This window comes from Anomaloglossus baeobatrachus, chromosome 8, assembly GCF_048569485.1.
Source record: "Anomaloglossus baeobatrachus isolate aAnoBae1 chromosome 8, aAnoBae1.hap1, whole genome shotgun sequence".
NCBI classification, from domain to species: domain Eukaryota; kingdom Metazoa; phylum Chordata; class Amphibia; order Anura; family Aromobatidae; genus Anomaloglossus; species Anomaloglossus baeobatrachus.
In genome coordinates, this window is record NC_134360.1 from 37,344,287 (window position 1) to 37,370,096 (window position 25,810).

General features: G+C 45.8%; 1 protein-coding gene and 1 long non-coding RNA gene across 4 annotated transcripts in view; one reads left to right on the forward strand and one right to left on the reverse strand.

The window, feature by feature from the left end:
* LAMB2 (laminin subunit beta 2) overlaps nucleotides 1-25,810 on the forward strand; it is a 123,214-nt gene that overhangs the window by 52,424 nt on the left and 44,980 nt on the right. For all 3 annotated transcript variants that reach the window (XM_075321471.1, XM_075321472.1, XM_075321473.1), the window contains exons 5-15: nucleotides 613-686; nucleotides 853-1,041; nucleotides 7,215-7,278; nucleotides 13,486-13,688; nucleotides 15,935-16,055; nucleotides 16,249-16,437; nucleotides 16,617-16,796; nucleotides 18,971-19,083; nucleotides 20,992-21,071; nucleotides 21,625-21,760; nucleotides 21,912-22,070. In XM_075321471.1, the coding sequence (XP_075177586.1) occupies nucleotides 613-686; nucleotides 853-1,041; nucleotides 7,215-7,278; nucleotides 13,486-13,688; nucleotides 15,935-16,055; nucleotides 16,249-16,437; nucleotides 16,617-16,796; nucleotides 18,971-19,083; nucleotides 20,992-21,071; nucleotides 21,625-21,760; nucleotides 21,912-22,070 (1,508 nt within the window). The remainder of the gene's footprint in view (nucleotides 1-612; nucleotides 687-852; nucleotides 1,042-7,214; nucleotides 7,279-13,485; nucleotides 13,689-15,934; nucleotides 16,056-16,248; nucleotides 16,438-16,616; nucleotides 16,797-18,970; nucleotides 19,084-20,991; nucleotides 21,072-21,624; nucleotides 21,761-21,911; nucleotides 22,071-25,810) is intronic.
* The window catches only part of LOC142249674 (uncharacterized), a 72,774-nt gene continuing 53,085 nt past the window's right edge, over nucleotides 6,122-25,810 (reverse strand). The window contains exons 3-4 of the long non-coding RNA XR_012725088.1: nucleotides 16,611-16,804; nucleotides 6,122-6,432 (exon numbers count right to left, since the gene is read on the reverse strand). This is a non-coding gene — a long non-coding RNA (uncharacterized LOC142249674). The remainder of the gene's footprint in view (nucleotides 6,433-16,610; nucleotides 16,805-25,810) is intronic.

Sequence of the window (25,810 nt, forward strand, 5' to 3'; positions counted from 1 at the left end):
GAGGCTTAATGCGGCAGAGGTGGCACAGTGATGTAGGAGAGTTAATTCTGAGAACAGAAGCAGAGCTAGGTTTGCAATAGAGACGCAAGGTAGCAAAGATGGATCACAAATAGTGGATTTGTAGCCACAAAATAGCAGAGTTGTAGAGCTGGATTTGATGTAGCAGTGCTGGATCCACAGAATAGTAGAGTTGAGTTTGCAATGGTGGCACTGTATAGAGGCAGGAACACAAAGTGACTGAATACTAATTCTATGCATCTGTACTCAAAAGTGTCATCTCTGTGTTTCGGGGGTGTTCTCAGACTAAATTGTCCCAGTGTGGGGGTATATTTTAAAAAATGGAGATGCCCCATGAACCCTTTTATAGCCTGGGATTTTATATATATATATATATATATATATATATATATATATATATATATATATATATATATATATACATATATGGTATACTGTATATATCCAGGCGTAGGAAGAAAAAGGTATCTGGCGTTGCTTATCTTTCTTGTTATTGAGGGGATGGAGGGAATCATTGCTTCTTTATACACTGGGGTGAAATATGTATTATAACCTCACAATATAAACCCGCTCTGTCGTCTCCCTTCTGACCAGGCCTCTCTGACGTCAGCATTCAGTTGGACCTGGAGGCCGAGTTTCACTTCACTCATCTCATCATGACTTTCAAGGTCAGTACAATAATCAGTGGCGCCGACATCCGGTACAGTCCCATAACCGGACGTCATCATTTTCTTTTTTCATTTTAAGACCTCTGCTTGCTGTCACTGTATGGGAACATTTATGTTTACAAGTAGCCTTGCATAAATTTGTGATTTTTTTTGTTTTTGTTGGCAGACTTTCAGACCGGCGGCCATGTTAGTGGAGCGGTCGGCTGATTTTGGACGGAGTTGGCAGGTTTACAGATACTTTGCCTACGACTGCGCGGCCGTCTTCCCAAATATTTCACGCAGCATCCAAAGAAAGGTGGACGATGTGATCTGTGAGGCTCGATATTCTGAAATTGAGCCGTCAACGGAAGGAGAGGTAAGGATTGAAGGAGAGTGAATTGCTGCGGCCTATGTTGGCGCTATACATGGCAGGGAGAATGTATTAGGCATCATGCATATTGTTAGGGCCAGATGGACGGGCAGACCCGGGAGGTGGATCCACTGGACCGAACTCCCCGATGAGGGAAAGGAGTCCGGCAGCCGGAGCACTTTAGGTAGCAGAACAGTCCGTGCACTGGAATACAATGGAGAAGTCCCTGGGACCACGAGGTCACTGATGGTGGTCCGGGTGACGGAGCTCAGGTTCGGAAGCCGTGATGATGTCAGGCGGGGTCCGGAACCGTTGGAGCGAGATGACGGGTCACCGCAGGGAACCGAGATGGTGCGGACTGTCAGGATGGCAGATGGGCAGCGTTCGGGGTTCGAGACACAGCAGGACCGGATGGCGATGCAGGATCGGCTCTAGAAGACAGAGAGGTAAGTATCTCACAGAACACAAGGAGACCTGACTCCTAGCTTGGGAAAACACGAAGAACAGGCCCCGCTCCCTTGGACATTAACCCCCTATATACCCTGTACCTGTGTGCATCATTTCCTGTTAGTGGACACTGGCCCTTTAAGAAAGGGTCAGTGACCGCGCGCGCGCCCTAATGCGCATGCGCGCGGCCCGGGTGCCAGAAGCCAACACAGGAAGCTGAGAGGAGGACGCAGCAGAGCCGGCCATGGACTGGGAAGCCAACGGGCGCCAGGAGCGGGGACCAGGAGGCCTGGGAAGCGCGGGGACTGGAGGCTGGAGAGCGGGGAGCGTGGCAGGTGAGCCGGGGAGCGGAGCAGAGGACCCGGGGAGCGGAGCAGAGGACCCGGGGAGCGTGACAGTACCCCCCCCACGGCCCCCTCCCCGCAACCGGGACAGGAAGGCACGGATCAGAGGAGTGCCCACGTTTTCCCTGGGCTCCCAGGACCTATCCTCAGGACCATACCCTTCCCAGTCCACCAGGAAGAACTGTCGACCTCGTACGGTCTTCATGGCCATGATATCCCTTACCGCATAGATGTCGTCCTCAGCAATAGGAGGAGGAGCTGGACTGGCGGCAGCGGAGAAGGGACCAAGGACAACCGGCTTGAGCAGAGAGACGTGGAAGGAGTTGGGTATCCTCATCGTGGCCGGGAGCTGCAGTTTGTAGGAAACCTCATTGATCTTGCCGAGGACTTTAAACGGTCCGATGTAGCGAGGTCCCAGCTTGTAGGATGGTATCTTCAGTCGGATGTACTTGGAAGCAAGCCAGACGAGATCTCCCGGAGAGAAACACGGAGGATCCAGACGTCTCTTGTCCGCGTGTCTCTTCATCCGCAGGGATGCACGTGCAAGGGACGCCTTCACTGAGTCCCAAATGGTTGCAAAGTCCCGGAGCACTGCATCAGCAGCAGGGATGTCCGAGGAAGAGGATACAGGCAATGGGACAGACGGCTGAAGTCCGTAGACGACATGGAAGGGAGAACTGGAGGAGGACTCACTGACGTGGTGATTATAGGAGAATTCAGCCCAAGGAAGAAGCGTGGACCAATCGTCATGATGGGCGTTGACGTAGTGACGTAAAAAAGAGGTCAATATCTGATTGACCCGTTCCACTTGGCCATTAGACTGAGGATGGTAGGCCGAAGAAAAGTCCAGAATCACTCCCAGATGTTTACAGAGAGCCCTCCAGAAGCGGGAGGTGAACTGAGTTCCTCTATCGGACACAATGTGTGATGGAAAGCCATGCAAGCGGAAGATGTGATGTATATAGGCGTCCGCGAGTTCCTGGGCAGAGGGCAGTCCAGCCATAGGAACGAAATGGGCCATTTTAGAGAACCGATCCACCACGACCCATATGACTGTGTGTCCGGAGGACAATGGCAAGTCCGTAATAAAGTCCATCGCTATGTGTTGCCAGGGAACTGAGGGTATGGGTAGAGGCAGAAGACGGCCATATGGCAGGTGTTTGGGAGTCTTGTTCCTGGCACAGGAGGAGCAGGCAGAGACAAAAGAGGCGACGTCCGTGCGAAGGGATGGCCACCAGTAATGACGTACAATCGCACTCCATGTTTTCTTCTGACCTGCATGACCGGCTGTTTTCGAGGCATGGCCCCAGTGTAACACTTTTTGCCTGTCAGTCTCAGAGACATAGGTCTTCCCAGGCGGTATCTGGGCCAGGGTGACAGGAGTCACTGGAATAATCTTACTTGGACAGATGATGGGTTGAGATGTCTCTTCCTCCTGCTCCATGGGCATGAAAGACCTAGACAAGGCATCAGCGCGTACATTCTTGTTCGCGGGTCGGAAATGAAGCTGGAAGTCGAACCGGGCAAAGAACAAGGACCACCTGGCTTGCCGTGGGTTCAGTCGCTGAGCAGTCCGCAGGTATTCCAGGTTTTTGTGGTCCGTGTAAATAATGACGGGGTACACTGCTCCTTCCAGAAGATAGCGCCATTCTTCCAGAGCCAGTTTGACCGCCAATAGCTCTCGGTCACCGATGGTGTAATTGCGTTCAGGCGAGGAGAAGCTCTTGGAGAAGAAACCGCAAGTCACCATCTTCCCGGAGGAGGACTTCTGCATGAGTACTGCTCCGGCTCCCGAGGAGGAGGCATCCACCTCCAAGGTGAACTGGCGGTTTAACTCTGGACGGTGGAGTACAGGAGAGGAGGCAAAGGCTCGCTTGAGAGAGCCAAACGCGGCGTCGGCCGCAGGTGACCAGTCCTTTGGATTAGCCCCCTTCTTGGTCAAGGCGGAGAGAGGAGCAGTCAGAGCCGAGAAGTGAGGAATGAACTGGCGGTAATAGTTGGCGAATCCCAGAAAGCGCTGGATTGCCTTCAGTCCAGAAGGAGGAGGCCAGTTGAGAACGGAAGAGACCTTCTTTGGATCCATCTGCAGTCCGGTGTCGGTGATGAGGTACCCCAGGAAGGGGAGAGAAGACTGTTCGAAGACACACTTCTCGTACTTGGCGTACAGACGATTCTCTCTCAGTCTTTGTAGAACCAGTTGCACGTTCTCTCGGTGGGTCTGAAGGTCCGGAGAGAAGACAAGGATGTCATCCAGATATACCACCACACAGACGTAGAGAAGATCCCGGAACACGTCGTTCACCAATTCTTGGAAGACTGCTGGTGCGTTACACAGGCCGAAGGGCATCACGCAGTATTCATAATGCCCATCGCGAGTGTTGAACGCGGTCTTCCATTCATCCCCTGAGCGGATACGGACCAGGTTGTAGGCACCCCGAAGATCCAACTTGGTGAACACACGAGCTCCTCTGAGCCGATCATACAATTCGGGGATGAGCGGCAGGGGGTACTTGTTCTTTACGGTGATTAGGTTCAATCCCCGGTAGTCTATACCGTAGGTGTAGGCGTAGGTCGCCCTCTTTCTTCTTTACGAAGAAGAAGCCTGCTCCAGCAGGAGGGGAGGATCTCCGAATGAATCCCTTAGCCAGGCTCTCTGTGATGTACGTAGACATGGCCCTTGTTTCGGCTGGAGACAGTGGATATATCCGTCCTCGAGGTGGTGTAGTTCCCGGGAGCAGGTCAATGGCACAATCGTAAGGACGATGTGGCGGAAGTACTTCGGACTCCTTCTTATCAAAGACGTCCACGAAGGACCAATAGTCTGAAGGCAGTCCCGGTAGGGACTCGGGAACCGGAGGTCGCCGGATAGGTTGTATGGTCTTCAGACACTTCTCATGGCAAGAAGACCCCATCGAGTGATATCGCCAGTGCCCCAGCTGACTGAAGGCTCGTGTGTCCGCAACCAGGGAAGGCCCAGCAGGATTTGATGTGACATATGTGGGAGGACGTAGAGAGCGATGTTCTCGGTGTGCAGAGCACCGATACGCAGTTCAAGCGGCTTGGTGAACCAGGAGATGGTGTCAGAGAGGGGTCTCCCATCCACAGAGGCAATCACAAGAGGTTTGGCAAGTGGAGTAACAGGCACCTGGTACTTGTCCACCGTGGCCTGCTGGATGAAATTGCCTGCTGCCCCAGAATCGAGGTACGCCTCAGCCGTAAAACGCGTCTCTCCCGTTGTCACTTGCACAGTCCATGTAACCGGGTCTGAGAGAGTCCCAGCACCTAGGGTGGCCTCTCCTACCAACCCTAGGCTTTGGAGTTTCCCGGCCTCTCTGGACAGGCGCGTAGCAGGTGTGTGCCCTCTCCGCAGTAGAAGCAGAGTCCCTTGGCGAGCCGCTCTGCTCGACGTTGTTCAGACTGTCGCACACGGTCGATCTGCATGGGCTCATGGACGGAGACACCTGAGGCCGTTGACTGGAGTACGGCGGGCTTCTGTGGAGGAGAGGAATGCCGTACCGGACGTCTCTCACGGGACACCTCTTTGGACCGCTCCTGAAAGCGTATGTCCACTCGAGTCGCTAGGGTAATCAGGGCGTCCAGGGTGGACGGTACGTCACGTCCAGCCAGCTCATCTTTGATTCGACCCGAGAGTCCTTCCCAGAAGGCGGCGGTTAGGGCCTCGTTATTCCACCCGAGTTCTGAAGCCAAGGTGCGGAAACGGATGGCGTATTGACCCACCGTCAGAGTTCCCTGACGTAACCGGAGAAGAGATGAAGCAGACGCGGAGGCGCGTCCGGGTTCGTCAAAGGTGCTGCGAAAGGCCTGCAGGAACTCCTGGAGGTTCTTGGTCATAGGGTCCTCCTTCTCCCACAAGGGGTTCATCCACGCCAGTGCCTCGCCCTCTAGGTGAGACATGATGAAGGCGACCTTGGCTTGGTCGGAGGCAAACAAATGTGGCAGCTGCCTGAAATGGAGGGAGCATTGGTTTATAAACCCCCTGCAGGTCTTGGGATCTCCGGCGTACCGGGGTGGTGAGGCCAAACTCAGTCTGGAAGCATCCGAGGAGGCTGCCACGGGAGCGGGGGCCGTGGATTGACTAGTGGAGACCCGGGACGCTGAAGATGTGACCGAGGCTTGTAGCGTATTCAAGCGGGCGTCCACGGAAGTCATAAAGTTCAGCATGCGGGTCTGGACTTCACGCTGGCGTTGGAGTTCCTCATGCAAGGCAGCTAGTGCTTCGGCGGGATCCATGGCCTGTTCTTACTGTTAGGGCCAGATGGACGGTCAGACCCGGGAGGTGGATCCACTGGACCGAACTCCCCGATGAGGGAAAGGAGTCCGGCAGCCGGAGCACTTTAGGTAGCAGAACAGTCCGTGCACTGGAATACAATGGAGAAGTCCCTGGGACCACGAGGTCACTGATGGTGGTCCGGGTGACGGAGCTCAGGTTCGGAAGCCGTGATGATGTCAGGCGGGGTCCGGAACCGTTGGAGCGAGATGACGGGTCACCGCAGGGAACCGAGATGGTGCGGACTGTCAGGATGGCAGATGGGCAGCGTTCGGGGTTCGAGACACAGCAGGACCGGATGGCGATGCAGGATCGGCTCTAGAAGACAGAGAGGTAAGTATCTCACAGAACACAAGGAGACCTGACTCCTAGCTTGGGAAAACACGAAGAACAGGCCCCGCTCCCTTGGACATTAACCCCCTATATACCCTGTACCTGTGTGCATCATTTCCTGTTAGTGGACACTGGCCCTTTAAGAAAGGGTCAGTGACCGCGCGCGCGCCCTAATGCGCATGCGCGCGGCCCGGGTGCCAGAAGCCAACACAGGAAGCTGAGAGGAGGACGCAGCAGAGCCGGCCATGGACTGGGAAGCCGACGGGCGCCGGGAGCGGGGACCAGGAGGCCTGGGAAGCGCGGGGACTGGAGGCTGGAGAGCGGGGAGCGTGGCAGGTGAGCCGGGGAGCGGAGCAGAGGACCCGGGGAGCAGAGCAGAGGACCCGGGGAGCGGAGCAGAGGACCCGGGGAGCGTGACACATATGAAGCAATTATAACTCTGTACAACCCTGGAGCCATAAATCCAAACTCATAGACTTCTATTGGGCTCTACTGTACCACCGTATTACTAATAATTTCTTAATAGGGTTTATGGAGCACCATATGGCGGCACACACCGTACCTATAGCTCTGTAGTTCACCGAATAATTGACGTCATCCATCTTTACACTGTTATGCCATCAGCAACCTCTCTGCCGCTCCGGGCTTCTATAACTACACTTTACGAGCTATTTGCTAATATTTTGTGGGTGACCCCACACTGAGTGCAGTAGATATGGTATACTGTCTAACCTGTGCATGTAATCCTCTCCTCTCTCTGTCTATAGGTGATATTCAGAGTTCTGGATCCAGCTATTCACATCAGGGACCCGTACAGTTCTCGTATTCAGAGTAAGTTAATTAATAAGGGATTAAGCACAATATCGTATTACCGCTCTATGTACAGAGCCATAATACCGCCCCCATACACTTCTATGAGGCCTCTGATTTCATGTAGAAAAGCAAGCTTTTTCTGTTTTGGAATATTGAGGGGCCAATATTATTATATATTATTATATATTATTATATATATATTATATTATATTATATATATTATATATATATATATATTATATTATATATATATTATTATATATTATATATATATATATATATATATTATTATATTATTATTATATTATTATATATTATTGAAGAATAATATTTGCAGAATCCCGTGTCACTCTGTATACATTGTATTATTCATCTTGTACTTATCTCTGTATTATACTTCAGAGCTGAATTTACAATTCTGCAAGTGACCATTGGAAAGAAAAGAAACATGTTGTCAGATACTGACCTTGAGCTGAACTCCTATAGCACGAGGACAGTTAGTTTTCCCAAATCACATTATTGTAAATCTTCTTATTTATACAATACACAAAATACAAAAGAGTAAACTCTACATAGTCAATAAACCAGCAAGGAATGCTGGGAGATTCCAGCTATGAAGCCTGAAGAATTGTGATGCACCTGAGGCTTATAATATATGTACACAGTGACTCCATCAGCAGAATAGTGAGTGCAGCTCTGGAGTATAATACAGGATGTAACTCAGGATCAGTACAGGATAAGTAATGTAGTGTATGTACACAGTGAATGCACCAGCAGAATAGTGATTGCAGCTCTGGAGTATAATACAAGAGGTAACTCAGCATTAGTAATGTATGTACACAGTGACTCCACCAGCAGAATAGTGAGTGCAGCTCTGGAGTATAATACAGGATATAACTCAGGATCACTACAGGATAAGTAATGTAATGTATGTACACAGTGACTGCACCAGCAGAATAGTGAGTGCAGCTCTGGAGTATAATACGGGATGTAACTCAGGATCAGTACAGGATCAGTAATGTATGTACACAGTGACTCCACCAGCAGAATAGTGAGTGCAGCTCTGGACAATAATACAGGATGTAACTCAGGATCAGTAATGTAATGTATGTACACAGTGACTGCACCAGCAGAATTGTGAGTGCAGCTCTGGAGTATAATACAGGATGTAACTCAGGATCAGTACAGGATAAGTAATGTATGTACACAGTGACTGCACCAGCAGAATAGTGAGTGCAGCTCTGGAGTGTAATACAGGATAAGTAATGTAATGCATGTACACAGTGACTGCACCAGCAGAATAGTGAGTGCAGCTCTGGGGTGTAATACAGGATAAGTAATGTAATGTATGTTGTACACAGTGACTGCACTTTGTGGGGTGGGGGATATTCTCATTGATACTTTCCAGCAACATTTGGATGCCATGTTCCATCCCCAGTAGCTGGTTGCAGACTGATACAGGAATCTTGGAGCAGAATTAACAGGTCATTGTTGAGTTATGTCCCGGCAGTTGTGGGGACGCCGGTCTGCCTTGTGAATGCAGCGGAGTTATTTGTGCTCCGGGGGACGATCTCTGGGGCTGTTACTGATTTAGCTCGGTGCTTTGCTTCCATACATGGCAGCTCCCTCTGCTGCGGATGACACTGGGTGTTGCTCTTGGCTCCTCTCCAGTCACCAGCCTTGTGCAGAGTTTATAGAGCAGATTATTGTGCCGTCCTGACAAGTCCCAGCTGGGAGAATAATGGAGGTGTCACCATGCGGATCTGGGATAACAAGTGCATGAGCCGCTATTACCAGCATCGGCCATTACCGGCGCACCGACTATGTTCCTAGCATACACTGTGTGCAGAATTATTAGGCACATGAGTATTTTGATCACATGATGCTTTTTCTCCATGTCGTCCTACTCCAAGCTGTATAGGCTGAGAGCCAACTACCAATGAAGTAAATCAGGTGATGTGCATCTCTGTAATGAGGAGGGGTGCGGTGTAATGACATCAACACCCGATATAAGGGGTGCTTAATTATTAGGCAACTTCCTTTCCTTTGGCAAAATGGGTCAGAAGAGAGATTTGCCGGGCTCTGAAAAGTCCACAATTGTGAGATGTCTTGCAGAGGGATGCAGCAGTCTTGAAATTGTCAAACTTTTGAAGCGTAATCCTCGAACAATCAAGCGTTTCATGGCAGATAGCCAACAGGGTCGCAAGAAGCGTGCTGGGCAAAAAAGGCGCAAAATAACTGCCCATGAATTGAGGAAAATCAAGCGTGAAGCTGCCAAGATGCCATTTGCCACCAGTTTGGCCATATTTCAGAGCTGCAACGTTACTGGAGTATCACAGCACAAGGTGTGCCATACTCAGGGACATGGCCAAGGTAAGGAAGGCTGAAACACCATCACCTCTGAACAAGAAACATAAGATAAAACATCAAGACGTCAAGACTGGGCCCAGAGATATCTCAAGACTGATTTTTCAAAGGTTTTATGGACTGATGAAATGAGAGTGACTCTTGATGGGCAGATGGATGGGCCAGAGGCTGGATCAGTAAAGGGCAGAGAGCTCCACTCCGACTCAGACGCCAGCAAGGTGGAGGTGGGTACTGGTATGGGCTGGGATCATCAAAGATCAACTTGTGGGGCCTTTTCTGGTTGAGGATGGAGTGAAGCTCAACTCCCAGACCTACTGCCAGTTTCTGGAAGACAACTTCTTCAAGCAGTGGTACAGGAAGAAGTCGCTATCGTTCAAGAAAAACATGATTTTCCTGCAGGACAATGCTCCATCACATGCATCCAACTACTCCACAGCGTGGCTGGCCAGTAAAGGTCTAAAAGATGAAAATAATGACATGGCCCCCTTGTTCACCTGATCTGAACCCCACAGAGAACCTGTGGTCCCTCATAAAATGTGAGATCTACAGGGAGGGAAAACAGTCCACCTCTGGGAACAGTGTCTGGAGGCTGTGGTGGCTGCTGCACGCAATGTGGATCCTAAACAGATCAAGCAATGACAGAATCTATGGATGGTCGGCTGCTGAGGGTCATCAGAAAGAAAGGGGGCTATGTTGGTCACTAATTCTTTTGGGTTTTGTTTTTGCATGTCAGAAATGTTTATTTCTAAATGTTGTGCAGTTATATTGGTTTAAAATAAACAAGTGAGATGGGAATAGAATTGGTTTTTATTAAGTTGCCTAATAATTCTGCACAGTAATAGTTACCTGCACAAACAGATATCCTCCTAAGATAGCCTAATCTAAAAAACCCCTCCAACTTCCAAAAATATTAAGCTTTGATGTTTATAAGTCTTTTGGGGTGATTGAGAACATAGTTGTTGATCAATAATAAAAAAAATCCTCTAAAATACAACTTGCCTAATAATTCTGCACACGGTGTATAGCGGAGCTAAGGTCAATACTCTCCGGCTTACAAGGGTGTTCTGATTTTATAAAAATAAATCTTAATAAAAAAATTCTAAAATCTTATTTTTTTTCATCAATTCAATCCCACTTAAAATATTTTTCCTCTTTCTTTTTTGAAGTTATATGGTAAAATGCATGCTGTAATTCAAAACTACAACTCACAAAACCTCGTATGGGTGGAAAACTGAAAAAATGATGGCTCTTAGAATAGGAAAAACTTAATACTGATGTCATCCTTAAGGGGTTAACGTGTATATTTCCAGCACCTATAGAACGTGGTGAAATAAGTATAGAATAATTCACTAATTTTCTAATTAATTATAATTCTAAAGGTGCTATTGACATGAATTTCTCACCAGATGTCAGTAACAACCCATACAATTCACACAGGCAAATAAATTAAACCATAGGTGTCCATAAATTTAGTGAGGTGCAATAATGAGAAATGACACAGGGAAAAAGTATTGAACACATGAAGAAAGCCATGGAAAGTGATAACACCAGATGAAATCTATAAGTAATTAGAAAACATTCTTGCTGCTTGCTGAAAAATATTATCAGCTGGTTCAACTGATGGCCTATAAAAAGGTATCTCATTACCAAGGTGCCACACAAGAAACATCTCATGAAGGGTAAAACCAGTGAGCTGTCTGAAAACCTTCACAAACTTGTTCTTGCAAAAGATACTGATGTGTTATGATCCGGAACCATGGAAGACCACCATAAATCATTGGTAAAAGGTGACAAGAGCATTGGCAACTAATCTGGCCGCCATCCCCTTACTAACCATCAACACTAGAAGTAGCCGAGGGGTGAACTAACATCCTGTGCACCGCGAACCCAGCCGGAGAACTAGCTATCCTAAAGGAACGAAAGATGAATAACTCTCTGCCTCAGAAAATAGATAAAGAATAGCAAGCCTCCCACATTCAAAGACTGCGGTGATATAGGAAAACACAATACACAGATAGGTGATAGGATTAGCAAAAGGTGAGGCCCTACTGACTAAATAGGACAGGATAGGAAAGGGGCTGATGGTGGCCAGAGAAAAACCCTGCAAAAATCCAAAAACCTGATAGTACAAAAAGCCCTCAGATCACTAGATCTGCACTCCGTCCTATACCAGGTGTTCTTGTCATAAAAAATGAACAGAAAGCAGGAATCATTACAAATTCAAGAAGCAACAAACACATGGACTTATAGGAGCAATACTCCAAACATAGCTGCAGGGAGCTTCCCAGCTAAGCAACTGAGAGGGAAGATCCCTGCATGCAAATAAACTGAAAACAACCACAGCAAATGACAAACTCAGATAAGCACAAAAAGAACCAAACAAAAATAAAGAGCCAAGCACTTATCTGGGGTAGAGGTGATCTGGAGCAGGATGAAGCAGGCTGGTGAACAAAGAACAACTGACATCCGGCATAGCCTGCTATCAGACCAGGATTTAAATAGGCAGAGAGTTAGCAATGGAAATGCCCATTGCTCCAGCACACCTGGTCTCTGTCCAAACCATTCCTGGCCACAAGAGGGAGCCTCACAGCAGCAAAAGAATAACTGACATTCACAACACTGATGGCATTGGTGACAGAAGACTTTATAAACTACTGAAGGCTCCCGTGAGCACTGTTGGGGCCATAATGAGTGGAAAGAATATCATTTCACCATAAACTGGCCACGACCAGGTGCTCCCCGCAAGATACAGACAGAGGAATTATCAGAAGAGTTGTCCAAGAGCCAAGAACCACCTGTTGAGAGCTGCAGAAAGACCTGGAACCAGCAGGTACAATTGTTTCTAAGAAAACAATAAGTAATGAACTCGCCCTCCATGGCCTGTATGCACGCTCCTGTATGCACGCTCCTGTATGCACGCTCCTGTATGCACGCTCCTGTATGCACGCTCACTACGCAAGATTCCATTGCTGAACAAAGAGCAGGTTCAAAAAGCGTTTTATGTTTCCTCAACAACATTTAGACAAGTCTGTGAAATACCTGGGGAAATATAGTCTGGTCAGATGAGACCAAAATTGAGCTCTTTGGAAGCCATAATACATACCATATTTGGAGGTCAAAAGGCAAATCACCCCCAAACACCAACAACGAAGTGTGGAGGTGGGAACATCATGGTGTTGGGCTGTTTTTCAGTATACGACACTGGGAAACTTCATATAATTGAAAGAAGGATGAATGCACAAATGTACTGAGACATTCTTGATAAAAATCTGCTGTCATCTACCAGGATGATGAAGATGAAACAAGGGTGGACATTTCAGCAAGACAATGATCCCAAACACACAGCCAAGGAAAGAAAATAAATCTGCTAGAATGGCCGAGCCGATCACCGGAGCTGAATCCAATAGAAAATGTATGAAAGGAAATAAAGCTCAGAGTTCATAGAAGGAGCCGGGATGTGAAGAGTGTTTGTGTGGAAGAATGGGCCAAAATCCCACCTGAGCAATGCAGGTGACTAGTGTCTCCATACAGGAGGCGTCTGGAAGCTTCATCACCAACAAAGGCTTTTGTACGAAGTATTACATACATTTCAGTAACGTGTTCAATACTTTTTCCCTGTGTCATTTCTCATGATTACACATACCTAAATTTATGGAATTCTTTGGTTTGGTTTCTTTGACTGTGTGGATTGGATGGGTTGTTACTGACATCTTGTGAGACATTCATATCAATAGCACCTATAGAAATATATTTACTTAGAAAATTGGTGACGTGTTCAATGCTTATTTCACCTGCTGTAGCTTATTATATAGACGCTTTATCTGTATGACCATCCACTCGCCTTCTGTCTCCTCTTAGATCTTCTGAAGATCACCAACATCAGGATTAATTTCACCCGGCTGCACACTCTGGGGGATAATCTACTGGATTCCCGACTGGAAATAAAGGAGAAGTATTACTACGCCCTGTACGAGCTGGTGGTGCGGGGGAACTGCTTCTGCTATGGCCATGCCTCCGAGTGCGCTCCCATTGAAGGGATCTCCAAAGATGTGGACGGCATGGTAAGCGGTCATTGCTAGTTTTTTAAGTTTAGTTATTTACTTTGTATATCAATTCCTGTTTTCTCAAGATCACTGCTTGCTGCCAGCCCTAGAAGGCGGTACCAGTCGAGGAATAGAGCTGGAGTGACTGAGGCTTTAGATATGCAAATGAGGTTGAAGAGCTAGGGGTAGATCTGTAGCCTCCGTCACTTCAGTTCTTTTCCCCGCCCAACGCCGCCTCCTCCTGCTTGACTGGTGACTCCTTTGTCTGAAGTGGCACAGCACAGAGGCTGTCAGTCCAGCCTAAGGAGGCGGCACTAGTCAAGGAATAGAACTGGAGTGACCGAGGCTTCAGATATGCAAATTAGGCTGAAAAGCTAAGGGTAGTTCTGTAACCTCCGTCACTCCAGTTATTTTTCCCCACCCAACGCCAGCTCCTCCTGCTTGACTCGTGACTCTTTGTCTGAAGTGACACCGCACAGAGGCTGTCAGTCCAGCCCAAGGAGGCGGTACTAGTAGAGGAATAGAGCTGGAGTGACGGAGGCTTCAGATATAAAAATGAGGGTGAAGAGCTAAGGGTAGAGCTGAAGCCTCCATCACTCCAGCTCTATTCCCTGCCCAACGCCGCCTCCTCCTGCTTGACTGGTGACTCCTTTGTCTAAAGTGACACAGCACAGAGGCTGTCAGTCCAGCCTAAGGAGGCGGCACTAGTTGAGGAATAGAGCTGGAGTGACAGAGGCTTCAGATATGCAAATGAGGTTGAAGAGCTAGGGGTAGATCTGAAGCCTCTATCACTCTATCTCTATTCCTTGACTAGTGCCGCCTCCTCCTGCTTGAATGGTGACGCCTGAAGTGAAGTGACACAGCACAGAGGCTGTCAGTCCAGCCCAAGGCACTAGTCGAAGAATAGAGGTGAAGTGACGGAAGCCTCATTTGCATATCTGAAGCATCCATTACTCCAGCTCTATTCTTCGACTAGTGCCGCTTCCTTGGGCTGGACTGACAGCCTCTGTGCTGTGTCATTTCAGACAAAGGAGTCTCCAGTCAAGCAGGAGGAAGCGGCGCTAAGCGGGAAATAGAGCTGGAGTGATGGAGGCTTCAGATCTACAAATAGCTCTTCAGCCTCATTTGCATATCAATTCAAACAAAGATTTCTCATTAATGGAGGAACGGACTGGCCATGCAAAGGTATTGCTGGACTTGTCTTTGGCACAGCTACATGCACATATACATAGTTGGACTTGTCTTTGGCACAGCTACATGCACATATACATAGTTGGACTTGTCTATGGCACAGCTACATGCACATATACATAGTTGGACTTGTCTATGGCACGGCTACATGCACATATACATAGTTGGACTTGTCTTTGGCATAGCTACATGCACATATACATAGTTGGACTTGTCTATGGCACAGCTACATGCACATATACATAGTTGGACTTGTCTATGGCACAGCTACATGCACATATACATAGTTGGACTTGTCTTTGGCATAGCTACATGCACATATACATAGTTGGACTTGTCTATGGAACAGCTACATGCACATATACATAGTTGGACTTGTCTATGGCACAGCTACATGCACATATACATAGTTGGACTTGTCTATGGCACGGCTACATGCACATATACATAGTTGGACTTGTCTATGGCACAGCTACATGCACATATACATAGTTGGACTTGTCTCTGGCACAGCTACATGCACATATACATAGTTGGACTTGTCTTTGGCACAGCTACATGCACATATACATAGTTGGACTTGTCTTTGGCACAGCTACATGCACATATACATAGTTGGACTTGTCTCTGGCACAGATACATGCACATATACATAGTTGGACTTGTCTCTGGCACAGCTACATGCACATATACATAGTTGGACTTGTCTTTGGCACAGCTACATGCACATATACATAGTTGGACTTGTCTATGGCGCAGCTACATGCACATATACATAGTTTGCAGGGTGAATTCCTGCTGACAGACTCAATTTAAACATATTTTTAAAGAGTCACAAAACCCAATTTCATATACTCTGCTAGTAAAATTCAAGCTGTTAGTGGGTCACCTATATTCAGGATACTCATATCTCGCTCATCTCTGGGGACTCGTTTTGTCATGCTACGAAATGTGAGCTGTGTAATACCAAATTTCACCTGTGGTGGTGCTGTAGGAACACCGAACACTTGCTGCTAGGTTGCACCACTAATTGTAACTCATGACCTAAATTTTGGGTGTTTTCCGCTCCTCAGGTGCACGGGAGATGTGTCTGCAAACACAACACCAAGGGGCTGAACTGCGAACAGTGCGACAGTTTCTTCAATGAGATCCCCTGGAGACCGGCAGAGGGGCGCAGCACCAACGCATGTAAAAGTGAGTAGATATTTTATGGATTCTTCTTTCCCCTGTGTTGATTGCTCCTGTCCTTGTCTCCCTCTTTCCTCCATTTTTCCCAACTGCGGACCTATCGTTCTGTCACCGGGTCACCCAGGCTTCATAGACCTGCACAGTTCCTGCTGTCCACCCGAGTCAGATCTTATAATGTTTAATTCTCTTTTGTCCTCAGAGTGCAACTGTAACAATCATTCCCGGAAGTGCCACTTTGACATGGCGGTGTACCTGTCCACCAGAAACACGAGCGGTGGCGTCTGCGACGACTGTCAACATAACACTATGGGGCGATATTGTGAGCTCTGCAAACCCTTCTACTACAAAGATCCCAGCAAGGATATTCGAGACAGCAACGTCTGCAAAGGTACCGGAGAACGGGCTAATCTGCTCTCCCCATTGCTAGTACCGTTTTGTGTACACAGCTCCCATGCGTGATTATGAAAAACCCCTTTCTCAGTAATTATTCTAGACATAAAATAAACAGCGCCTTCTCCCAATGTAATGTACTGCAATAATAACTGTGAACCTCTATGGTACCTGCAGCCTGTGACTGTGACCCGGACGGCTCTCTGGACGGAGGGCTCTGCGACTCTCAGGATGACCCGTCTCTGGGGTTAATTACCGGACAGTGCCGCTGCAAAGACTTTGTGGAAGGCCCAAGATGTGATCGCTGCAAGTCAGGATTTTATGGCCTCAATACAGACATCGTCCAAGGATGTAAAAGTGAGAATCTGAGGAAAAAGATCAAATTACTGTTATAAAGACATACATGCTGTTGGGTTTCATTGACCATGAATACTAGGCAAGAACGGGGTCAGGAACGGCCAATGGTCATACATTACATATAGGTCCCATATATTGTGCTCAATTAATACCGTAGACAGTCACACTGTGCTCAAATAATAATAGCATACAATGCCTAAATGCAACCATAAAGAACCTAAATAATAGCACCATACAAAGCTTAAGTAATACCAACATATAGTACCTAAATAATACTACCATAGAAAGCTTAAATAATACCAACATACAGTACCTAAATAATACCCCCATACAAAGCTTAAGTAATACCAACACAGTGCCTAAATAATACCACCATACAAAGCTTAAGTAATACTAAGATACAATACATAAATAAAAAAAATAATACCAATATACAAAGCTTAAGTAATACCAACACAGTGCCTAAATAATACCACCATACAAAGCTTAAGTAATATCAAAATACAGTACCTAAATAATACCACCATAAAAAGCTTAAGTAATACTAAGATACAGTACCTAAATAATACCACCATACAAAGATTAAGTAATACTAAGATACAGTACCTAAATAATACCACCATACAAAGCTTAATAAATACCAACATACAGTACCTAAATAATACCACCATACAGGGTCTAAATAATACCACAATACGGTGCTCAAAAAAATACATTGTATAGTGCCTAATACCACCAGTGGTCAAATATTACCCCCATATACATTATACAGTGCCTAAATAATACCCCATACAGTGCTCGAAAATTAATATAAGTTCTTATGTATCAAATATACCACAATACATTGCATAAATAATACACTAAATAATTACCGTAATATGACCAAATCTCAGAATACATTTTGATATCATGAGATTTGAGACAACCCAGCTGAGGCGTGTACCCATCTATTTAGGATTTCTTGTAGTGCTGCTCTTCCTTTTCTCTTTTTCTCTACGTGGTTGTTTAAAAATACCACCCTACTGTGTATAAATTATACCTCCAAACAGTCCCTAAATTGTAGCACCATATTGTGTATAAAGTATACCTCCATACAGTACCTAAATTATACCACCATAAGTTATATAAATGATACCTCCATATAGTACCTAAATTATACCACCATACTGTGTATACATTATACCTCCATACAGTACCTACATTTATACCACCATACTGTACATAAAGTATACCTCCATACAGTACCTAAGTTATACCACTATACTGTGTATAAAGTATACCTCCATACAGTACCTAAATTTACACCACCATACTGTGTATAAAGTATACCTCCATACAGTACCTAAATTATACCACTATACTGTGTATAAATTATACCTCCATACAGTACTTAAATTATACCACTATACTGTGTATAAATTACACCACCATACTGTGTATAAATTATACCTCCACACAGTACCTAAATTATACCACTATACTGTGTATAAAGTATACCTCCATACAGTACCTAAATTATAGCACCATACTGTATATAAATTATACCTCCATACAGTACCTACATTATAGCACCATACTGTGTATAAATTATACCTCCATACAGTACCTATATTATAGCACCATACTGTGTATAAATTATACCTCCATACAGTACCTATATTATAGCATCATACTGTGTATAAATTATACCACTATACTGTGTATAAATTATACCACCATACTGTGTATAAATTATGCTTCCATACAGTACCTAAATTATACCGCCATACTGTGTATAAATTATACCACCATACAGTACCTAAATTATACCATCATATAGTACCTAAGTACATGAAAGTGTCTTAGGTTAAACCACCATACAGTACCTAAATAATATCATTATAGCGTGTTTAAAAATACGACCGTACAGCCCCTAAATATAACCGCCATACAGTTCTCAAATAATACCCCCATGCAGTGCTGAAATAATACCGCCATACATTGCTCATCCTGATGAGGGTGTCAGATCGCACTAAGTCATGGATGCCTCCAAGCATTTGTCCTTTGTGTCTTCCTTATACTACCGCCCTACTAATACCAAACATGTAACGTTCCCTGCGCTGGGACCAGTCAGAACCAATATTGATCATTTCCCATTGATACAATAGTAATCAGAGTGGGTGGTCTCTCCCTAGGGTGCCAGTGTGACCCCAGGGGCACCGTTCCCGATGGATCCCATTGTGACCGCATTAGCGGAGACTGCTTCTGTAAGCGATTTGTAACCGGAAGAACCTGTAACCAGTGTCTGGTAAGCGATGATGGAACGTTGTTTGATGCCCCAAATCCTGACATCTCCGCCTCTTGGGGGGGGGGACTTTCCTATGCGAAGTGTTTATTTTGAAGAAGGGTGGTCCGCCGATCCGGTGTATAATAAGCTGCTACAATCCTTTCCATACATACCGCCACCTCACAGGCCGCCACAGGAAATAACATTTCCCAATGTGTGCGGCTCATATCCTCCGCTACATTCCAGCCCGCAGCTGCCGGTAACTGGATCCCCCGCGAGCAGAGACCGCTATGGCAATGAGCAGATCAGAGGGTCTTATAAGTGACGAGGCCAGAATTATCCACAGAACTGGATATTACAATTTATTAGGTATTTTCCCAAAAATATTTTTCAAATATATATATATAAAAGAAATGAATTTTTTGCATAAAAAGAAAAAAATTCCAAGAAAAATGTGGCCTCTTTTGTTGACCTCTTCAGTAAAACTTAACCCAGAGCATCGGAGGATTTAGGATCTAATATCAAAATTAGGGTTGGCTCATTGTGGCTGGATGATAACGCAGTGCCCCCCCATCTTTGCTGTTCTTCATGTCCATGTGAAAACACACTATGGTGGCTGGGATGTGGGGGGGGGGGATTAAGGTTCCTACTATTTATAAGGAAAAAGTTTAGGGCCACCTAAACCAGACCCACACTACGTAGTAGATCGGCCCCTCGTAGCTTTAGGTGCGGCCTCTAAGATCTATCTTGAAAGGATCTCCAGGAATTGGCTAAATCACTGTTTTGAGGGCCAAATTAACAAATAATAATAAGCAAGTATAAGGACCACGTATGGAAAGGACCACCTATGATGAGGATAACCTATGGTAAAGAGCATCTATGGTACGGATCACCTATGGTGACCAGCTATGGTAAGGATCATGTATGGTAAGGAACACTTATGGTGAGGATTAGCTATAGTAGGGACCACCTATGCTAATGACCACCTATGGTAAGGACCATCTATGGTAAGAACCACCTATGGTGAGGTTCATCTATGATATGGATCACCTATGGTAGGAACCACTTATAGTGAAGACCATATATGATAAGGACCACTTATGGTAAGGACCGTGTATGATAAGGACCACCCATGGGGAGGACCCATCTAGGTAAGCAAAACCTATGGTGAGGACCATCTATGGTAAGAACCACTTATGGTAATGACCACCTATGGCAGGGAACAGCTATAGTAAGGAGTGAGGATTATCTATGGTAAAGACCACCTATGGGTGAGGACCATCTATGGTAAGGACTACCTATGGTAGGGACTGCATATCGTAAGGACCACCCATAGTGAGGACCATCTATGGTAAGCAAAACCTATGGTGAGGACCATGTATGGTAAGCACTACCTGTGGGTGAGGACCATCTATGGTAAGGACCACTTATGGTAATGACCACCTATGGCAGGGAGCATCTATAGTAAGGACCACCTAGGAGTAAGGACCATCTATGGTAAGGACCATCTATGAGTGAGGACCATCTATGGGTGAGGACCATCTATGGGAAAGGACTACCTATAGTAAGGACCATGTATGATAAGGACCACCCAGAGTGAAGAACATCTATGGTAAATAAAACCTATGGTGAGGACCATCTATGGTAAGGACCACCTTTGGGTGAGGACCACCTATGGTAAGGACCACTTATGGTAATGACCACCTATGGCAGGGAACATCTATAGTAAGGACCACCTAGGAGTGAGGACCATCTATGGTAAGGACCACTTCTGGTAATGACCACCTATGGTGAGGACCATCTATGGTAAGGACCATCTATGGTAATGACCACCTATGACAAGGACCAGCTATAGTAAGGACCACCTATGAGTTCTATGTTATGAATTCCAATTTAATTTCTCCTTTTTTTTGTCTCCGATTTCACCAGCCTGAATACTGGGCTCTCAGTCATGACCTCCATGGATGTCGGGCCTGTGACTGTGACGTCGGTGGTGCATGGGATAATCAGTAAGTCTAGAAGGGCGAGGTGACAAATCGCATACCTTTTAAGCTCCATCCTATTCGACCCCGAGAAATATAATCTGTTTTATGCAAATCTGCATATATATCCCACCTTTACTGACCCCCCTTGCAGACATACAGCTTTCTATTCTGCATAGTATAGTAGGGTATTCGGGATGTGGTGACGGCTGCGAAGCCAGGGCACTGGCCAAATGAGGGGGGCTGGCTGCAGTCACCTGCACAGTTGCATGAAGACCAGAGCTGCGTCCCCTTCATTCTCTGGATTTTGGGGGTCTCAGAGGTTTCACTTGCAGCAGATCAGTCTTATGACAAATAATATGAATCCCGCTTTCATTCTGAAAGGGATATGATTGAATCGTATAAGGCTGAGTGGTCCCTATGATAACACTGAGCCTCTGCACACCAAAGGCAAGAAGTTTTGTCATGGGGACGTAACCCTGTAGGTCGTCTGTAATTTGGGGTAGGAATGAGGTCTGTGAAGTTTGTTGGGATGTCCCATATGACAGATTTTGTAACCTCTTCTGATTTTAATCTTTAGCTGTGCGGCAGAGACGGGCCAGTGCCGCTGCAGAAACAATATGGCGGGCCGGCAGTGCAACCTGCTCAAATCCGGGTATTACCGAATAGCCTTGGACCACTACACCTACGAGGCGGAGTCTGCGCTGCTACGACAGGTAACAGGCCCTGAAGAGCGGGTTATTTATAGCCCATACTGTGGTCTGCTGCTGGCACTACATCCAAACTACAACTCCCAGCATGCCCTGACAGCTGCAGGGCAGAGACCACCCTTCTTTTGCATAAATCTGCTCCTCCTTTGATTCACAGGGGTCTTCGGTATCGGAGCGTGAACGCCCGGCGGGTCGCCCTGCCACATGGACGGGTCCAGGATTTGCTCTGGTTCCTGAAGGTGGAGTCGTGGAGTTTCAGATCAGCAATATCCCGTACTCCGTGGAGTACGAGGCCATCATCCGGTACGAGCCGAAGGTAAAATAGCCCTATACACAGGTAATAATAATACATAAACCAGGTATGCAAAATCTTTAACAATGAGGCTTCCGCATACCACGTGCCATCTTATGTGGCAGACAGGCCCCTAGGACACCAGGGCCTCACTAAGACAGTGACCTCTGCATGTACTATAGTTACATCTCTATCTATACTGCTATATGCATTTAATAATACTGCTATCTCATGTGGCAGACAGGGCCCCTAGGACACCAGGGCATTATTAAGACCATGACCTCTGCATTTACTATAGTTATATCTCCATCTATACTGCTACATGAAGTTAATAATACCGTCATCTTATGTGGCAGACGACCCCCTAGGACATCAGGACCTCACTAAGACCATGACCTCTACCCTTACTAGCTACATCTCTATCTATACTGCTATATGTATTTAATAGTACTGCCATCTTATGTGGCAGACAACCCCTAAGACACCAGGGCCTCACTAACACTGTGCCCTCTGCACTTACTATAGCTACAGTCATAAGAAAAAGTTTGGGCACCCCTATTAATGTGAACCTTTTTTTCTTTATAACATTTTGGGTTTTTGCAGCTATTTCAGTTTCATATATCTAATAACTTATGGACTGAGTAATATTTCTGGATTGAAATGAGGTTTATTGTACTAACAGAAAATGTGCAATCCGCATTTAAACAAAATTTGACCGGTGCAAAAGTATGGGCACCTCAACATAAAAGTGACATTAATATTTTGTAGATCCTCCTTTTGCAGAAATCACAGCCTCTAGTCGCTTCCTGTAGCTTTTAATGAGTTCCTGGATCCTGGATGAAGGTAGATTTGATTATTCCTGTAACAAAACAATTCCAGTTCAGTTAAGTTTGATGGTCGCCGAGCATGGACAGCATGCTTCAAATCATCCCACAGATTTTCAGTGATATTCAGGTCTGGGGACTGGGATGGCCATTCCAGAACATTGTAATTGTTCCTCTGCATGAATGAGTAGATTTGGGGCGGTATTTTGGATCATTGTCTTGCTGAAATATCCATCCCCTGCGTAACTTCAACTTCGTCACTGATTCTTGCACATTATTGTCAAGAATCTGCTGATACTGAGTTGAATCCATGCGACCCTCAACTTTAACAAGATTGCCGGTGCTGGCATTGGCCACACAGCCCCAAAGCATGATGGAACCTCCACCAAATTTTACTGTGGGTTGCAAGTGCTTTTCTTGGAATGCCGTGCTTTTTTGCCTCCATGCATAACGCCTTTTTGTATGGCCAAACAACTCAATCTTTGATTCATCAGTCCACAGGACCTTCTTCCAAAATGTAACTGGCTTGTCCAAATGTGCTTTTGCATACCTCAGGCGACTCTGTTTGTGGCGTGCTTGCAGAAACGGCTTCTTTTGCATCACTCTCCCATACAGCTTCTTCTTGTGCAACGTGCGCTGTATTGTTGACTGATGCACATTGACACCATCTGCAGCAAGATGATGCTGCAGGTCTTTGGAGGTGGTCTGTGGATTGTCCTTGACTGTTCTCACCATTCTTCTTCTCTGCCTTTCTGATATTTTTCTTGGCCTGCCACTTCTGGGCTTAACAAGAACTGTACCTGTGTTCTTCCATTTCCTTACTATGTTCCTCACAGTGGAAACTGACAGTTTAAATCTCTGACACAACTTTTTGTACCTTCCCCTGAACAACTATGCTGAATAATCTTTGTTTTCAGATCATTTGAGAGTTGTTTTGAGGAGCCCATGATGCCACTCTTCATAGGAGATTCAAATAGGAGAACTACTTGCAAGTGGCCACCTTAAATACCTTTTCTCATGATTGGATACACCTGCCTATGAAGTTCAAAGCTCAATGAGGTTACAAAACCAATTTAGTGCTTTAGTAAGTCAGTAAAAAGTAGTTAGGAGTGTTCAAATCAAGAAATTGATAAGGGTGCCCATACTTTTGCACCGGTCAAATTTTGTTTAAATGTGGATTGCACATTTTCTGTTAGTACAATAAACCTCCTTTCAATCCAGAAATATTACACAGTCCATCAGTTATTAGATATATGACACTGAAATAGCTGCTGCAAAAACCCAAATTGTTATAAAGAAAAAAGGTTACCATTAATAGGGGTGCCCAAACTTTTTCATATGACTGTATATCATTATCTATACTGCTACATGCAGTTAATAATAATGCCATCTTATGTGGCAGACAGGGCCCCTAGGACACCAGGGCTTCACTAAGACCGCGACCTCTGCACTTACTATAGCTACATCTCTATCTATACTGCTACATGCAGTTAATAATACCGCCATCTTATGTGGCAGATAGGCCCCCAAGGACACCAGGGCCTCACTAAGACAGTGACCTGTGTACTTACTATAGTTACATCTCTATCTTTACTGCTACATGCAGTTAATAATACTGCTATCTCATGTGGCAGACCAGACAGGGCCCCTAGGACACCAGGGCCTCAGTAAGACAGTGACCTCTGCACTTACTATAGCTACATCTCTATCTATACTGCTACATGCAGTTAATAATACCGCCATCTTATGTGACAGATAGGCCCCCTAGGACACCAGGGCCTCACTAAGACCGCTACCTCTGTATCCCATACAGTTACATTTCTAGCCCTGATGTAAGATTTCTACCAATACTGCTACATGCCATTAAAAATACTGCCATCTAGTTATCTGGGAAAAGCCCCCTAGGACACCAGGGCTGGGGTAAGACTGCTATTTTTACATCTATTAGAGCTACATATCCAGGCCTTATATAGGATTTCTATCATTCTATTAATAATATTACCATCTTCATACCTAGGACACCAGGGCCAGTGTGAGTCTGCTACCTCAGCACCTGCTACAGCCATGTCCCTGAGCCTCATGTAGGATTTCCATCCATACAGTTATACAGTTAGGTCCAGAAATATTTGGACAGTGACACAAGTTTTGTTATTTTAGCTGTTTACAAAAACATGTTCAGAAATACAATTATATATATAATATGGGCTGAAAGTGCACACTCCCAGCTGCAATATGAGAGTTTTCACATCCAAATCGGAGAAAGGGTTTAGGAATCATAGCTCTGTAATGCATAGCCTCCTCTTTTTCAAGGGACCAAAAGTAATTGGACAAGGGACTCTAAGGGCTGCAATTAACTCTGAAGGCGTCTCCCTCGTTAACCTGTAATCAATGAAGTAGTTAAAAGGTCTGGGGTTGATTACAGGTGTGTGGTTTTGCATTTGGAAGCTGTTGCTGTGACCAGACAACATGCGGTCTAAGGAACTCTCAATTGAGGTGAAGCAGAACATCCTGAGGCTGAAAAAAAAGAAAAAATCCATCAGAGAGATAGCAGACATGCTTGGAGTAGCAAAATCAACAGTCGGGTACATTCTGAGAAAAAAAGGAATTGACTGGTGAGCTTGGGAACTCAAAAAGGCCTGGGCGTCCACGGATGACAACAGTGGTGGATGATCGCCGCATACTTTCTTTGGTGAAGAAGAACCCGATCACAACATCAACTGAAGTCCAGAACACTCTCAGTGAAGTAGGTGTATCGGTCTCTAAGTGAACAGTAAAGAGAAGACTCCATGAAGGTAAATACAAAGGGTTCACATCTAGATGCAAACCATTCATCAATTCCAAAAATAGACAGGCCAGAGTTAAATTTGCTGAAAAACACCTCATGAAGCCAGCTCAGTTCTGGAAAAGTATTCTATGGACAGATGAGACAAAGATCAGCCT